At 42.6% G+C, this 17,504-nt stretch overlaps 1 protein-coding gene across 1 annotated transcript in view; it reads left to right on the forward strand.

Annotated features, from left to right (window-relative positions):
* The window catches only part of CFAP74 (cilia and flagella associated protein 74), a 385,998-nt gene that overhangs the window by 97,349 nt on the left and 271,145 nt on the right, over positions 1–17,504 (forward strand). Inside the window, exon 12 of the mRNA XM_082274200.1 lies at positions 4,117–4,290. Within this exon, the coding sequence (XP_082130326.1) occupies positions 4,117–4,290 (174 nt within the window). The remainder of the gene's footprint in view (positions 1–4,116; positions 4,291–17,504) is intronic.

Raw genomic sequence — 17,504 nt, forward strand, 5'->3', positions numbered from 1 at the left:
ATAACACATTGAAGTCAAACTCCAGCTCACACTGCAGTTAGGCAAGTAGTTACAGCAAACAGCTTTTTTCTTTTGGGATAAAGGTTTTACATGAATAAATAAAAGCTGTTCATTGTAAGCAACCCTATCAGTGGTACATGGTTTGTCTTATCCCTGTAACTGCTACATTTGTAGGACAGCTTGTTCTGTTGACAAATAACAGACTTGCTGGCTGGATAACCAGATGAAAATAAATGAAAGCCAAAAAAACAAAAAAAAAAAAAAAGAATTGGTAAGCTGCAGTACAAAAAATGTATGTTTTTTGGTTTAATTCCCATGTTAGGGATATAAAGATTTTATTTGATGCACTGTTTAAAAAAATTATTTTCAATATATGCAAATGGTAACCAATAATTAACATTTGTTTCCAATTTTTGAATTAACCGGTTGCCGACCGCCGCAAGCACATATACTGCGGCGGTCAGCCCCGGCCAGTCAAAGTGGCGTATGGGTACGTCACTAGCCTGTCAGCCAATAGGGGGTGAGCGCACGCCACTGGAGGCACGCTCCCACCCCAGCTCGTTCACGGACACCTCTGTGCGTGTTAACGGGCGGACCCGATGTCCGCCGGTCACTCGCGATCGTCCGCTGTGAAGGGAGAAAGGCAGGCGGCTAATGTAAACAAAGCCGCCTGTCATTCTCCCCTGTGTAACAACACAGATCATAAGGTCCTGCTATGTAAGACCGTTGATCTGTGCTGTTACATGTAAAGCCACATCCAATCACAGTTAGAAACACGCCCCTGGGGACACACTTAACCCCTCCTTCCCCAATAAAGTTAACCCCTTCCCTGCCAGTGTAATTTTTATAGTAACAGTGCATATGTATAGCACTGATTACTGTAGTAATGTCACTGGTAACCCCAAAAATGTCAGTCAAGGGTCCGATCTGTCCGCCGCAATGTCGCAGTCCCGCAAAAAAAATCACAGATCGCCGCCATTACTCGTTAAAAAAAAAAACAACAAAAATGACAAAAATCTTTCCCTTAGTTAGTAAACGCAATAACTTTTGCACAAACCAATCAAAATACGCTTAATGCCATTTTTCTTTTACCAAACCTATGTAGCAGAAAACAAATTGGCCAAAAATGTTAAAAAATTTAGATTTTTCCTTTTTTTTTTTTTTGGGAATTTCATGTAAAAAAAATGTGAAAAATATTGTTATTTTTGCAAAATTGTCGCTTTTTTTTGTTTATAGCACATGATCAAAAAATCGCACAGGTGATCAAATACCACCAAAAGAAAGCGCTCTTTGTGGGGAAAAAAGGACGTCAAATTCATTTAGGTACAGCGTCGCACGACCGTGCAATTGTCCGTTAAAGTCACACAGTGCCGAATCGCAAAATAGGCCCTGGTCAGGAAGGGGGTAAAATCTTCCGGGGCTTAAGTGGTTAATGTGTTTTTTTTAATACTTGAGAAGAACAGTATAAAACCTATGGCTCTTCAGACGCCACTACAGCCTGAAGGCTTTTTTTTTTCAGTGACGCCTCTAGCCTGGATCTGGTTACTGTCCATCAGTGGGGACCTGAGCTGGCAGTGACATGCAGGATTAAGAGGTATCAGCCTTTTGCTGCTGTGGAATTGGAATCCTAGCTTTCATATGGTAGGGACGTTTACACTGTAAATGTAATCCCAGCACAGAGAAAATTTCTGGAGGAGGCTTACTTACAGAATTCAGGTCGGATGAGGTCAAATGCCAAGTTCATGATTGCCAAAAAACATTATTTTGCCCTTGTGCCTAGCTCCCTAACCTAATCTAAGCCTCAAACCCTCCCCTCAGTTGCTTTTTTCCCTCTTCTCAATAGTGGCAGCCCCCTCCAATGTTTACAGCCTTTTACCTGAAAGTATATCTGCTGCTTCCAGGCCTGTGCAGTAACTTGCATAAACTGCAGTGGAGCCGTAGCTCACCATTACAGGCACAACCAAATTTAGCTGTTTGGGGAGTTACTGGACAAGATTTCGGGGCGAAAGCTGAAAATGCCAGAGGACACCAGTTCTGTCTAAAAAAGAAATGTGAGCACCTGGGTGGGGGTGTTAAGGCTTAGATTAGGTTAGGGGGTTAAGGAAATGGATGGGACTGGTGTTTTTATTTTGCAAATTATAAACAGCAAACTTATATTAAACCTTACAAACAGTTGAATTTGATTTAACATATAAACTGGAGCTGACAAATAAACTTAATATGAAGCAGAGTGAGTACAACTAGTTGTGTCTTTGTAAGATTCTGGTACCTCCGGTACCCTTAATCACCACTTTCTCTGTAATGCGTCCCACCTTTCTCTTCAGGTGGTACGCATATACCTTTAAGAACGATGATGTCACTGCTGAGCGCCGCAGAGCGGCTATTTCAACCGCCGGCGGTCTCACTCACATTGTTCGTTCAACCTGCCTTGTTATCCACATGCTTTCAAGCCTGTCTCTCGATCGGAACCTCCAGCTATTCCCTTTACCTGGAGCAGACCGGAACCTCGCTACCGGATCATTCCTTATCTACTGGACCTCTCTAAACTACTAACATTACAAGTGATAAGTACCCCGCAGGGGAACCCTCCATAACCTTATTGCACTATCTACCTATGCACATTAAGGACTGTTACTACCTATCCATACTATCCTATCATCTGCACTGTTACATAGATTGCTAGCTCTTGAGCCTACTACCATCTATCACCTGCACTGCTGCATAGATTGCTAGCTCTCCTGTCTACTACTATCTATCCTTGCACTGGGTTACTCTATCCTGTATTTGTCATCTGCTGTCCTCACCACCCGTTAGCATACTCGATACTAACCTATCTGCATTCCTAAATACCATCTTGAACTCTCCTATACAAAACCTATCAAGTGATTACCATCCTTGTCACTGTTCACACCTGTCCCTTCAGCACATCACCTTCATACTATCATATACATCCTATCACTCCAGGAACATCTCATTGAGTGTGTATATTTCTGTATGTTGAAGCTGACAGGCCCACGGTCCTGGAGAGTTGGATCTGGTATTCAACACATCTCTACATGACTACTGAGTGGAGATTTTGCAGCTGCAAATCCAGCCTATACTACAAACGCAGGAGCGTTACAGTCTTATTTCCTGTATAATCCAACAAATAAGATATTTTGTTTTGTTTTATAAATTTCACTTGAAAAATGCTGGCTGGAACCTGATTGGTTAAAGGCAGCATCATGAATTTTATTTGAACGAATATGTAATCACGTTTTACTACATCCAAATCAATGTTGATATGGCAAATACCTCTTTATCTGCATAATATCTATTAGTGTAACCTATTGGTTAATGGCTAAAATCATTCAGAACTGATATATCAGTTTTGTGTGGTTGTTGTCAAGTTGGATAACATGCTAACTTCGTAGGTATATTGTGGTACTCTTGAAGCTTGGTATCCCCACCTGCAATTTCAACTTCCACCAAGGCTATTTTGCAAATGCAAGAGCAACTGATGGTATCACACTCTCGTGATGGTTTCTCCATAATGTAGTGGAAACAAATATTTGGGAAACCTATCTGTTAAGGCAATTGCCAATTAAAGTCCTTTTGGAAGAAGATACAAATTACTGCAGGGAAATCTACTAACTTGCAATCTTTTAGATATTTAAGAATAAATTAGCCCATCAAAAACCTAATTCCTTTCTGGAGTGGAACTCTAATCACCACAAAATAAGTTATTTCTAATATCTCTGCAACACTCCATTGGGCTATTTGAGGATCAAACTAATTCATCTACCAGTTTGTTTTATGAATTGTTGGGGAAAACCCCATGGAGATAGGATTTAAACCAAGACCTAGAGCTACAAGGAAAGCGTTCTGAGTAACTGTGCTAACATTTTCTTTTGTCATATTATAGTAGCCTTTAGAAATATATTTATAGTTTTAAAAATGCCATTTTTAGTGTTGTATCCCTTTTCTTCCTACCTAATCTTTTACTTATGCTGTGCCTTGCCCACTTTTATCTCTGTTTTGTGATTTTGATGAACACTTTCCACTTGCCTGTTACAAGACATTAATTTGGCTTTAATTGTGCGGCATTGTAAATTTCCGGGTTTCTATTGCCTACAGAAGAAGAAGTGGAGGTCTCTGTCCCTTTCGTCATCTGATAAAGAAGATAGCTCCCCCAGTCAGGAGTCTTCTGGTGTAGCACAAGAGCTACCTCAAGTTCTAAAAGAGGAAAGAGAGAGCCTTTCTCAGCCAGAGTTCATGGGATTGTGGAATCAAGACTACAAGCCTTATAAGGTAATCATTTCTGGGTGGTGGTGGTGTGGGTGCTGGATATGAAACCAGACTTATAAAATAACATTCTGTGAAATACAGGGGTGTTTATAAATCATTTTTTTCCTTTGGACAGAGAGGGCAACATAACTGCAGACTGTCCATATGTAAGGGTTTCTTTGCAACACTTGATGATCTAGATTTGGAGATGCCTCCAGGCATCTGCTGTCCAACCTTAGAACTGAAACAATATTTTAATAAACACATTCAAGACATTTGGAGACATAACTAAGAAAATATCAATCAAAGATCTTGGTGACAAGAACAAACATGCTGAAACAAAAGTTGAGTGATGTCTCTATTGTTCAAGATGCTAATGAACAGGAACGAGTCTATGAATGGTAACTTTTTAGCTGGTCTTAGAGGAAAGCAGCACAAGTGAGGTCTTGAAGAAACTATCAAGGATCTAACCTCAGTTACAGCATTCTTGGGTGAGTTTGTTGCCAGTAAATCAAATAAAGAGTTAGAAATAACACAAAATGTAAGCTATGGGATTGAAATCTAGACTAATTTTACGGGCTTCTCTATGCCAGATTTCTTTGACATACAGTATATCTTTTTTTTCACCATCTGAAGGAGCATAGCTCTGAAACTGCAAAAACCAAACAGAATTTTCTGCTTAAGTTGTCCCTCCATTACAATAATCAGTCAGACACTGCTTTACTACTGGAGAACCTGAAAACCACTTTGGAATCTCTGTGCTTTCTCACCCCCTGAGAGAACAACCTGGCCAACAGTCAATTGTCTGCCTAATGCCTGGGCACTTTGAAAGAAAGTGTCATGGTAATGTCTAATCCAGTTGTGCTATGATTTCTACAGACATCCCCCAGTTCTCCAAGGAACAGACCAAAAAAATCACCTTAAAAATCTTCATTTATTTTTAGTAACACAAAGTCCCTTTTATATTAGAATTATAAACCTGCCTTCTTCTAAGGCCTCTTTCACACACTCCATCCGTCAGACGGACTCCGTTTATCTCATCGGGGGAACGATCCACTGATCCCCCGCTGAGCAGGAGGATGACAGCTGTGTTTCCGCACTTGTGCGGAGACACAGCTGTCAGTTCCCCATGCATCCTTATGGGGGAATCAGATGGGAACGGACCGTCGGTCCGTTCTCATCCGATCCCATCCGATCCGCTGGATGGATGGAAAATAGGGTTTCCATCTGTCCAGATTTGACGGATCGGATCGAAAGTCAGCGGACATGTCTCCGCTGACATCCGATGCCCCATAGACATGCATAGGGTGACCGTTCAGATCCCCCCAAAAAACTGACAGGTGGATCTGAACGGTCCGCCTGTGTAAAAGGGGCCTTATGGATTTGTAACATGATTGTTTCACCTGGGCCTTGCTCCTACCTGTTGCTTCTTATGTAAGGTATTTTAACATAAAGACAAATAACTAAGCTCAACTATTATTTACAAATCTTTTTTGATCACCACAGTAAAAAAAAAAAAAAAATGTTCTTGACACCTGAACTGATTTGTAGTCATTGTTCAGGCAGGCTATTACAGTTACTGCACTGATATTCACTAACACCTTGGCAGTGGAGTCCAATTGACTCCAAACATGGCTCCAAATCACCTGCCCTCCCACTACACATATAGATTTTATCTACTCATTTGACCATTGGAAGATTTACCCCCCTTCATGACCAGGCCATTTTTTTTGCTATACAGAACTGCGTTATATATCTGACAATTGCGTGGTCATGCAACGCTGTACCTAAATAAAATGTATGTCATTTTTTTCTCACAAATAGAACTTTCTTTTGGTGGTATTTGATCACCTCTGCATTTTGAATTTTTTGTGCTATAAACAAAAAAGACCCACAATTTTGAGAAAAAATATTTCTCTTTCGTTCATTGACGGACACAGCTCCAGAATCTTCTTAACAATTGGGTTATGCTGCCCCCTACAGGAGTAGGACACAAGGCAGGAAAAAGCTTTAACACACCTATGGGGCAATCCCTGGGGATATACTCCACACTCTGCTATAGGCATTCTGTTTTTTTTTTTGCCTAGTCTGGAGAAAGGACCTAGTTCCTTGCTGTGATCTCTGATCCTAGGATTTTTTCCTTTTTTAAATGTAATTTTTTCCTCTTTTTTATTATTTTCTGTTTTTGTGAGAACTACAATCAACTGCTTGACTGGGGGATGAACTGGATGTTCTAGATCCTTAGCAGTGCCCACCCGGTTCCATGGTGTGGTAAGTAGTGTCCCCCCTCTTTCCTGGTGGTCTTTTGGGGTGGTCGTGGGCCCCTCTTTGGGGTGGTCGGACCCCCGGGTTCCCCTCCCTTCCCCCAGGCCCTCTAAACAGTCACTGTGGGTCTTTCGGCCCCCCATCCAACCCCCACAAGAAATTGATGCCATGACCTTCGGCCTGCTGGGCCATATGGTTAGCTTGGAACCTCCCTTGAACCGGGTGGCGCGTTGGGGGCGCTTCATTTTTAGTGACAGTCTTGCCGCCATTATTGTGTGAGTGGGGGTACCCTGCCTGTGTGTCTGCGTCATGGCGGACGGCCCTCCTTTAAGTGGTCTATGTTCAATTATGTCCTCTATGGTGGGCTCTTAAGACAACCCCTTGTCTTTTGCGGGGTCTCATAGGTGGTCCATTTGTGGATCCTTGGCCGGCGTCCCCTTGCGGGATCGCAGTCTCCCCTGATTGTTATGTTTTGGGGTGAGCTTTAGTATGTAGCGACCCTACTGTGTCTGCGTTCACGCACGTCGAGTGCTCTGTTAGTGAGAACAATTCCTCTTCTACTTCAGCCGCACATGAAAGGCGCTGGTGGATGCACTGGTTGTATCGGTGCGGGCAACTTTTAAAAATGGAGGGTGCAGCTGCTGCAGCGTTGGAGGCACTGGTCCCCTTTGGTACCCGCAGCTCCCCAAAAGCAGCAAAGGTATTGCCTTTTCCCGCCTATTTCGACAAAATTGTCGCGAGTCATTGATCTGAACACATTAGGTCGGTGCCTAAGCATTTCGCTAGACCAGGGTTTCCCAAATCATTTTTTTCTTGGAACCCTTTGACATGGTATAGCAAAACTTTGGAACCCCAACAAAAAAATGTGTGCCGTAGAGTAGCGCAGCGCAAACCTTTCCATGAGCAGAGTGTAATGTTCTCTTTTGCTGGCAAATTATTTTTGTATCTGGTTTAATTGTTGACAATTGTATTCGCATGTCTACAGTTGCGTCAAGTCGATTTCAATACTTTGTTTTTGTTGCAGAGTAAAGCGAGGATCCAGTTTCACATTAGTATGTGCTGGCGAATGGCAACAGAACTTTGATTGCCCGCTTGGACAATTCTGGGTATTCTTTGCGTAAATCACGCCAAAAAGCATTAGAAACTTCTTTAAATTTTTGGCTTAGTTGACTGTCAGAAGTTCTATCGATCAGATTCTCAAAATCTGCATCAGAAAAATTGGCTGGCTTGTCTTTTATGAATAGATTTCGAACCCAGTCATTATTGTTTTCATTCAAGAATGGAAAATAATGATTAATAGATGTGATTAAATTGCAAATATGATCTACAATTTTGTCTTCAAGATCAATTTCTGATTCTTCAAGAAAATCCTTAAGTGTTGGCAAAGAGTTCAAATTATTTTGCTCAACAGATGAGGTCCAAAACTGCAGCTTATAAGACTGTGAAAATACTTTATCTCTTGCATTAAAAATATTCGTGTTTTTTCCTTGGAGTGATAAACATACGCCATTTAATTTTGTGAATATGTCTGCAAGATATGCTACTTTGGATAACCACAGAGTGTTTGTTAATCGATCAGATAAACCAAATTTATGATCGTGGAAATATGCAAACAACTCTTGACGCAATTCAAACATTCTAACAAGGACTTTACCACGTGATAGCCAACAGACTTCTGAATGCAAAAGCAGAGCAGAGTTATGATACCCATATCTTCACATATAATTTTAAATAGTCGTGACTGTAATGGTCAGCTTTTTATTAACCACTTCTGGACCGGAATGATTTGCCCCCTTAATGACCAGGCCATTTTTTGCGATTCGGCACTGTGTTACTTTAACTGACAACTGCGCGGTCGTCGTGTGACGCTGTACTTAAATAAAGTTAACGTTCTTTTTTTTCCCACAAACAGGGCTTACTTTTGGTGGTATTTGATCACCTCTGCGTTTTTTTTATTAGGCGCTATAAACAAAAAAAAAAAAGGGACACTTTTGAAGTATTTTTCTGCTATATAACATTTCCAATAAAAAAAAAAAAAATTAAAAATCTAATTTTTTCATCATTTTTGGCCAATTTGTATTTTGCCACATATTTTTGGTAAAAAAAAAATCCCAATAAGTGTATTTTAGTTGGTTTGCGCAAAAGTTATTGCGTCTACAAACTAGGGGAAAGATTTATGTCATTTTTATTTATTTATTTTACTAGTAATGGCGGCGATCTGCGATTTTTAGCGGGGCTGCGACATTGCAGTGGATAGATCGGACCCCTAACTGACATTGTTGACACTTTTGGGGGGGGGGGCAGTGACATTACTACAGTAATCAGTGCTAAAAATATGCCAGGGAAGGGGTTAACACCAGGGGCGATCAAAGGGTTAAATGTGTACCTAGGGGGTGATTCTGTGTGGGGGCCAAACTTGGTGGATGGAAACAGGACTCCTGTGTTCCAAAATAACAGGAACATAGGAGCCCGGTTTCAATCAGTGGCAGATGAGCAGTGTGTCATGTTTACAATGGCACATCGCCTTCTGTCAGTCCCTGCAGTGATCACCGCGTTCCCGGCGGCTATCGCTGCCGTCTGACCCGTTGCTTAGCTGCAGGGCTAGAGAGCGGGTGCACGATCGGTACCCATAGGTTGGTTTGCGCAGGAGAGCCAGCCTGCCACAGTATATCTGAGGCGGCTGGTCTTTAAGTGGTTAAATTATTATTCTGGACCGATTCGTCTAGCACAGTTTTAAGTGAGATTGAAATATTTTTAGCTACCAGTGCGTGTCTGTGAAGAACACAGTAAGAACTGGTGCTGTTTTTTGCTACATTTCTTATTCGTATCACAGCAACTGCCACTTTCCCAACCATTGCTTTGGCAACCTCACTGCGCACATCTATATATTTGTCCCAATTTATTCTGTGTGTGTCGATGAACTTCTGGATACAGTTAAATATGTTCTCACCAGTGGTATGAGTTTTCAAAGTTTCACACAGAAGCAAGCCTTCTTCAAATTATATCTACCAAAACCAACAAAATTAAAAGTCCTGCAACATCTGTGGACTCGTCTAATTGTAGTGAGTACCCATGACATTGATTTAGTCTAAAAATTAGTTCAGTGTGGATGTCCTCAGCAAGATCATGATTACAGCGCAAAGCTGTGTTGTTGGAAAGTGGCACAGTTTAAATTTTTTAAATCAACTTCTCACTTAAAATACATGACACTATTTATTTTGCACATGGTTTTATTAGTGATTCCCCAATTGTGTGTGCTTCTCCTGCAAGTGCTATGCGGTAACTCACTCTGTAAGAAGCCTTTGTGGCTTTTTTATTAGCATTTTGAACATGTTTTGCTCATAAATTATTTACTCTTCTGATACTCCTTTAGCTTTCGCTTAAAAAAGTCAATGTCTTTATCTTTGTACTCTGCGTGGTTTTGCTCAAAATGACGACGTAATTTAGCAGGTGCTAATGATCTCTTTGGCAATATTTTATTGCAAAGTGCGCATTGTGCTTCAGGACAATCTTCACTTCTGGCACTTGTGAATCCAAATGACAAATAGCTATCATCATATTTTCTTTTCTTTGTTTGAGAAGAAGATTTGCTAGCATTGTGTGCTTTTATTTTTATTTTTTTGACTTGTCACTTGTCTCTGCCATGTAAGTGGCTGAATTTCAGTGTCCCTGACAGAGCCTTTCAATGTCCCTAACAGAAAATTTCAATGTCCCTATCAGAGAATTCCAATATCCCTGACAGAGCTTTCAATGAGAGAATTTCGATATCCCTAACAAAGAATTTCAATCTCCCTGACAGAGCCTTTTCATGTTCCTAACAGAGAATTTCAATGTCCCTAGCAGAGAATTCCAATGTTCCTGACAGAGAATTTCAATGTCCCTGACAGAGCCTTTCTATGCCCCTAACAGAGAATTTCAATGTCCCTAACAGAGCCTACCTAACAGAGATTTCTATCTGACAATAATGGAGCTTTAGCAATGAACTCCACTCTCTATCACTCCACTACCACGAGTGATAGAAAATGGCTGATGGCAGGGCTGGCTGGGTGGGCTTTCTCATGGACGAGCTTTGTAAGTGGTTGGCTGATCATGGCAGGGCGGGCAGCAGGGTAGGCACTAGGGTGGGCTGACAGAGCTGACATCAGAACGAGATTAAGATCACGCTGCCGTGATCTCTTATGAGATTGCGTTTGCGCAATCTCCGCTGTTTCCAACCTTTTGGGAACAGCATGTGGCGGCCATCTTGGATGTGGCAAACTGCCCCGGAACCCCGATTTTGTTAACCAATTGGGAAATGCTGCACTAGACAGTATCTTTTTGAAGAGTCCCTGTTAAAAAAAAAAGTGGACAGTCCCACCTGTGGTGGATTCTCAGGTTCCAGGCCGAATAAATCCACTCTAATCCGGTGGAGGAGTCTGCGGCTTTTACAGACCCCTTTGACAGGAGAGCCCAGACTTTGATCCGCCACATGTTTACTGTGGCCAGTTCAGTCCTTAGGCCGATGTTCACCATAGCATTGGTGTCCCAGACTTTAAAAGAGTGGGCAAAGCTTTTGCACCAGGATCTGGAGGGAGAACAGCTTCCCCCTGCCCTTGCGGAGCTGGCGGACCAGTTGGTCCAGGGGTTGCAGTTTGTCTGTGATGCCTCTCTGCATGTGGCTCCCTTAGTTTCTAGGCTGTCCGTGACAGCAGTGGTCCTTTGGCGCATGGTATGGATGATATCATTAAGGGTCTAACAGGGAGGAAGATTACTCTTCTTCCAAAGGCTGCCAGGGGCAAGGAGTCTCGTCGCAGCTCATGTGCGACCTTTTTGTCTCTCAGGATCTCAAGACAAAAGATCTAAGTCTGTCAGGACCTCCTCTGGAGGTTCCAAGAGGACCCGGTCTGGTAACCTGAGAGCAGGTACTTCCAGACCTGCAGACAAGTCCTCTTCTGCTTGAAGGGGCGCCCTTACCCGTGTCTGAGGTGGATGGAGGTCTTCACTTCTTTACGGACACATGGACCTCCCTGATTCAAGACAGGTGTGTCCACAAGCTGATTCAGTCCGGCTACAAGATCGAGTTTTGGTCTTATTCTCCAGTGAGGTTCTTTCCTTCCAACCTGCATTTGTCCCCGGACCGCCTGCGGGGTCTCTTTGGGGTGGTACTTTTTGGCTCCGAGGAAGGGGGTTCGCCCTCAAAACGCCTTAGCCACAGCAAATTTGTGCACACTATCCAGCACCGTGCAGTGCCTTGGCTACCTTGGAGATCTTCCGTTTGACTATATATTTGTGCTATCTTTGATTGTTTTGTGTGTATTATGTACATTTTTTTTTTTAATTTTAATAAACCTTTTTAGTGGTAATGCACTAGGTTGGTGCGCCCTTCTCTTATTGTTGCTCTTTGGGGCGGGCCAAAGACTCGCCGTGGGCAAGGAGTATTATCGATTCATGGCATTACTCTTTAGTCTCACCTCAGCTCCTCAGGTATCAACAAAAGTGTTGGCCTTGGTGTTGGCATTGTAGCGGCAGTGGAGGATTGCAGTACTGGGTACCTGGACGCTCTTCTTCTGCGAGCAGAGTCTCCGACAGGGTGTTTCTTCCAGGGGGAAAAACTCCAAAAGCTGCAGGATGAGATTTGGCTCCTGATGTCCAGCAGTCGGTTATTTTCAGGACTTGCATGTGGGTGCTGTGCCTGATGGTGTCTACCTTCGAGGTGGTTCAGTTTGCACAGTTCCACTCGAGACCTCTGCAAAGAGAGATTCTTGCCAATTGGGACCACAAGAATACACAGTCTCTAGACAATCCGATCCTGTTGAGCCTGGATACGAGAGGGTCCCTGATATGGTGGCTTTACTCTCCGACAGGGCAAATCCTTCCTTCCCCTGTACTGGAAGGTGGTCTCCACGGTTGCCAGTCTGTCCGGATGGGGAGGCGTTTTGGGCTCAAGGCAGTGGTGTATTTAGGTTTTGTGCTGCCCTAGGCCTGACTAAACTTGTGCACCCCCTAATGTAAATATGACCCACCCCTTCCTGTAAAGGCCACACCCCCTTCCTGTTTATGACCCGCCACAACCCCAGACCACAACCACACTCTATCAGTGCCCACCAGGGCATCCTCATCAGTTCCCATAAGTTCAGCCTCATTAGTGCAACATATCAGTGCTGCCTTATCAGTGCAGCCTCATTAGTCTAGCCCATCAGTGCAGTTTATCAGTACCCACCATTGCCGCCTCATCAGTGGTTATCAGAGCAGCATATTAGTGCCCATCAGTGCAGCCTATTAGCGCCCATCAGTGCAGCATATCAGTGCCCATCAGTGCAGCCTTGTGTCCCTGGATTAGTAGGATTATTCCTTTCTTTCAAGATGTTTGCTGCCACTGATTGTAATCATAGGATTAGGAAGTCCATAATCATTATACAAATAAGTGAAATAATCAGTGGCAGCAAACACAAGTCCAAATATCTTCTAAGATAGGAGTAATCTTACTAACCCAGTGACATATGGTGATAGCACATATGGAGTTGAGCAGGTCCAAAATATTATTGAAATTGTATACAATTAAAAGTCTTAATTGTATATGATGCAATTCAGTATGCTCGCTCAAGGACAAGGATGTTTAAAGAAATGAAATTATATTATTGACATGATGCCTGCCATACCTGGGGGCAGAGGAGGGTAGGCTAGGTGGAGCATTAGGCTACAGTGCCACACTTATTAGCATTGGCGGCCATCGGGCCACTTGTATTAAGTGTGGTCGATGGCCTGCGATCTGTCCGAATGTCCTGATCGGCCAGTATTAGCATACCGGTAGGTAGCAGTGTGACCGCTTTATGGGGGTGCCAGACCGATTTGCCTCCTGGACCCTGCCCTCCGGCCCAATTCGCCCCATAAGACTGGCACTATACTAAAAGGGCGGGGACCCTTTTCATGCTGGAGCCGCGAGGAGGCTGTTTTTTTTTCCTGTGGGTTGCAGCTTTTTTGCTGCAGCCCCCTGCAGAGTGCCGCCCTAGGCCTGAGCCTTGTTGGCCTAGACCAAGATACAGCACTGGCTCAAGGGGTCTGGACTCTGGGGAGGTCAAGACTACCGATCAATATACTGGAACTTTGAGCGATAAGATTTGTCTGGCTCGTTGGACAAATCACCTTCAGGAGTGCCAGGTAAGGATCTATCGAACAATGTGACGGCTGTGGCGTATGTCTATCACCAATGGGGCACAAGAAGCGTCCTGGCGGCTCGGGAGGTAGCTGGCATTCTAAGGTTCAGCTCTGTCTCCGGTGGGGAACTCCCGAGGTGAACCTGTTGGCCTTTCGTCTCAACAGGAAGGTACAAAGAATTGTGGCAAGGTCTCGGGATCCTCTGGCTGACGTCACAGACGCACTGGTGTCTCTTTCCCCACTAAAACTTCTGCTGAGTTTTCTGCGTAGGATTGAGGCAGAAGGGATCCGGTCATCCTAGTAGCTCCAGACTGGGCTCGCCAGTCTTGGTACATCGATCTGGTATGGCTGGTCACCGATGCCCATTGGAGACTTTCTCTCAGAGAAGATTTATTGGTCCAGTGGCCAATCTTCCATCCTGCTTTGCAGTCACTGGCTTCAACAGCTTGGCTGTTGAAGGCCAGGTGTTGCAGGATAGGGGGTTATCTGAATCTGTGTTTCCCAAATTGTAAAAGACTAAAAAAAATCTACCTCCTAGGAAGGTTTTACTATCGTGCTAGAAGGCGTACATTGCATGGTGTGAGTCTCTTGGGGTTCATCTCTGTTCCATTTTGGTGGCTTGGATTTTGGCATTCCTCCAACAAGGTGTTGAGCAGCACCTGGCCTTGGGTACCGTCAAGGGCCAGGTTTTCGGCCTTGGTGGTCTTCTTCTGCCATCCTTTGGCTACAAGTTCTTTGGATCGCATGTTTATTCAGGGGGTTTGCCACTTGGCTCCCCAGTACGGTCTCCATTGCCTCAGTGGGATCTCAATTTGGTGCTGTCGGTTCTCCAATACCCGCCTTTTGGAAATATTCGCAAGGTTCCTCTGATTACATTGTCCCAGAAGATAGCCTTCTTGGTGGCTATTACTTCTGCATGCAGGGTGTCGGAGCTGGCGGCGTTGTCTTGTCACTCACCTTACGTCGTGGTTCACAGAGATAAGGGGGTGCTTCACCCTTGTCAGTCGATCCTTCCTAAGGTTGTTTCTGGTTTCCATCTAATGACATTGTGTTGCCTTCCCTGTGTTCTAAGCCTGAAAATCTTAAGGAGATTGATCCAAAAAAGTGCAGCGCCACTTGAATGAATACATATACAGTATATTATAAATACATTTCATAAATCTAAGTTAAATAAATTAATACTATTTAATTTATAGTGAACAAATACAAATAGTAAAAAAGTATTTTAAAGTGAATAAATATTTAAAAAGTCTTTAAAAAAGAACAAATATATAAATATAAAAGTCCTGTACTATAAGAGTGTGCAAAAGTGATGCAAAATTACCAAAAATATCACAAAATAGAAAAGTGCCAGTGCTTGAAAGTGAATCTTCTGAGGTGCAATCCTCCACCAATAAAAAGTGGCTGCTCTCCTCCCGTTCTGAACCCTGTGTTACCAGTGGGTCAGAAATAGCTGTTCCCAAAGAGGGATATATTCCTAAGGATGATGACTGGCCGATGATCCTTCAATCTCCAATCTTGTATCCCCTTAGCTGTGTCTCCAGTAAAAGACAAAAATGGGACGGATCTAGTGCTCTCCGTATAACAACATTTATTGGAAAACAATTTACAAACTAACAGACTCCCATTAAAAGGCACATCAAGGCGGTGTGAGCCAGACAAGCTCAACTGGAATACTCTGATCTCTTATCAGTATAATCAGCGGGGAGACATCCGATAGCAGGCTCCTTCCCCTATACGTGTATCGTCATTAACTTGACTTCATCAGTAAGACAAAAATCCAATTTTTTTACTTTCTGCTATAAAACATATCTAATAATAAAATTTAAAAAATCTATTTTCTTCATAAATTTATGCCAGCATGTAATCTGCTACTTTTTTGGTAAAAGAAATTCTAATAAGCGTATATTGATTGGTTTACGCAAATGTTATACCATCTGCAAACTATGGTATATATTTATAGAATTTTTTTTTTTTTAATACTAGTAATGGCAGCGATCAGCGACATATAGGGGGACTAAGATATTGCAACGGACAATCGGTCACTGACACTTTTGACTTTTTGTTGGAACCAGTGTCACTAATACAGTGATCAGTGCTAATAATATGCACTGTTACAGTACTAATGACACTGACTGGGAAAAAGTTAAACATCTAGGGCGATCAAAGGGTTAACTGTGTGCCTAGCCAGTGTTTTTGTGTACTGCATGTTCTGCTTTTAGTAAGGGAAGAGATGGATTTTAGTCCCTGCTTTTCAGGAACACAAAATCCATCCCTCCCTCCGTGTCAGAACGGAGATCTGCTTTCTTTTACATAGGCAGACCTCCGTTCTGAGTCTCTGCCTGACAATCAGCGGGTTCTGGTGGACATCGAGTGCGTGGCACCCACAAATCAGCTTCTGCTGTAAATAATCACAGCAGAAGCAACCCGCTGCCGGTGCATGCCCCCTCTGCAGGCGCAAGTGCAGGATGACGTATATATACGTGATCCGGCACCAAGCTGCCACCCTGTAGCAGTAAAGCTGCTATAGGGTAGACAGCAAGTGGTTAACAATTACGAAAAATATGATGAGCAAGAAATTAATCTTTTATAAGCTAGCCTTTACATTTATAATAATTTTTTGGGAAAGCTGTAAAGGACCAGTTATGACTGGTTCGCTTTAAGGTAAACACTACATTAATAACTCAGTATATGCGATCACTGGACCTATGCTTTTTATTTAAATCCAGCTTGTAACCAGAAGTTACATGTTATTGTAATTAACTGCTGATAATCCTGCCTATAGTGGAGAGAAGATCTTCCTGAGAGAAGTTTTAAGCCTCCCACAACTGAAATACCAGTTTTAGGTGTACATGCCCTTTATTTGTATATATTATTCATGTTATAGTCATTATTATGTCTGTGTATATAGAAATCTCATAGGAATGTTTAGTTTGGCTGTTTTAATGCAAAAGCTTCTTTAGTTGCTTGTGTTCTGCTGTTTACCTCTGAGGTCTGATTGGATCTGACTGGCTAGAGTAGAAAGCCCTTGATATGTGTCTATGCACTGATTTCCCACACAGAGGTGATTATCCTCTGCCGTGTCCTTCTGTCTGCCCTGTGCTCTGTTCTCCCTCCTCCTCTGTTCTGTCCTCAGCCACACATCACATTGTGTTTGTTGGCTCTTGTGATATACATAACTGAACATGACAGGCACGCTGGTGAATTTGAATTTGCTTCACGTAGGTATTTGCAATTCTATGAGCCTGCGGTATTTAATTAATTTTTTTTCCTTCATGTTTAGCAGCCCATATTGACTATTTAAATTTGCACGCTGCCCAAATCACTGTCTTGGCTCAGTAGGTTTATTGAAATGTTAGTGCTATTATGTTCTATCTTCAGCATGGGAATACCTTTGAAACTGGTAAAGTTCCTACACATTTGTTGATTCAGTTTGTGTCTTGATATTTATACATGAAGCTGCCTTAACACACACCAGTTTCCATGTAGCATTTTTGTTAGCAAAACAAAATATAAATACCTTTTATCTTTGTAAGAATCTTCTTAATAATCTAGACATTATGGCTTGTTTGCATATATTCTGCATATTATGTAAACCTAATTTTTTGTGTTATGTTTTCTGTTCCTGTGTTTTGCTTGTCTATGTCTGTTGCTGCTCTTTGTTCATGGCGAGTCTTGTTTCTCGCGCACATGTGAGTTTGGTTCACTCCATCCTGGTATATCTTTAATGTTTACACTTTTCACTTTTATATGGTTCATTGTGAACTTTTGCAACATTAAAGATAATATTTTTATAATCATACCTTTCTGACACTTTTTTGCCAACATAATAGACTTCT

Source organism: Pelophylax lessonae, assembly GCF_965119305.1.
Source record: "Pelophylax lessonae genome assembly, chromosome: 12".
NCBI classification, from domain to species: domain Eukaryota; kingdom Metazoa; phylum Chordata; class Amphibia; order Anura; family Ranidae; genus Pelophylax; species Pelophylax lessonae.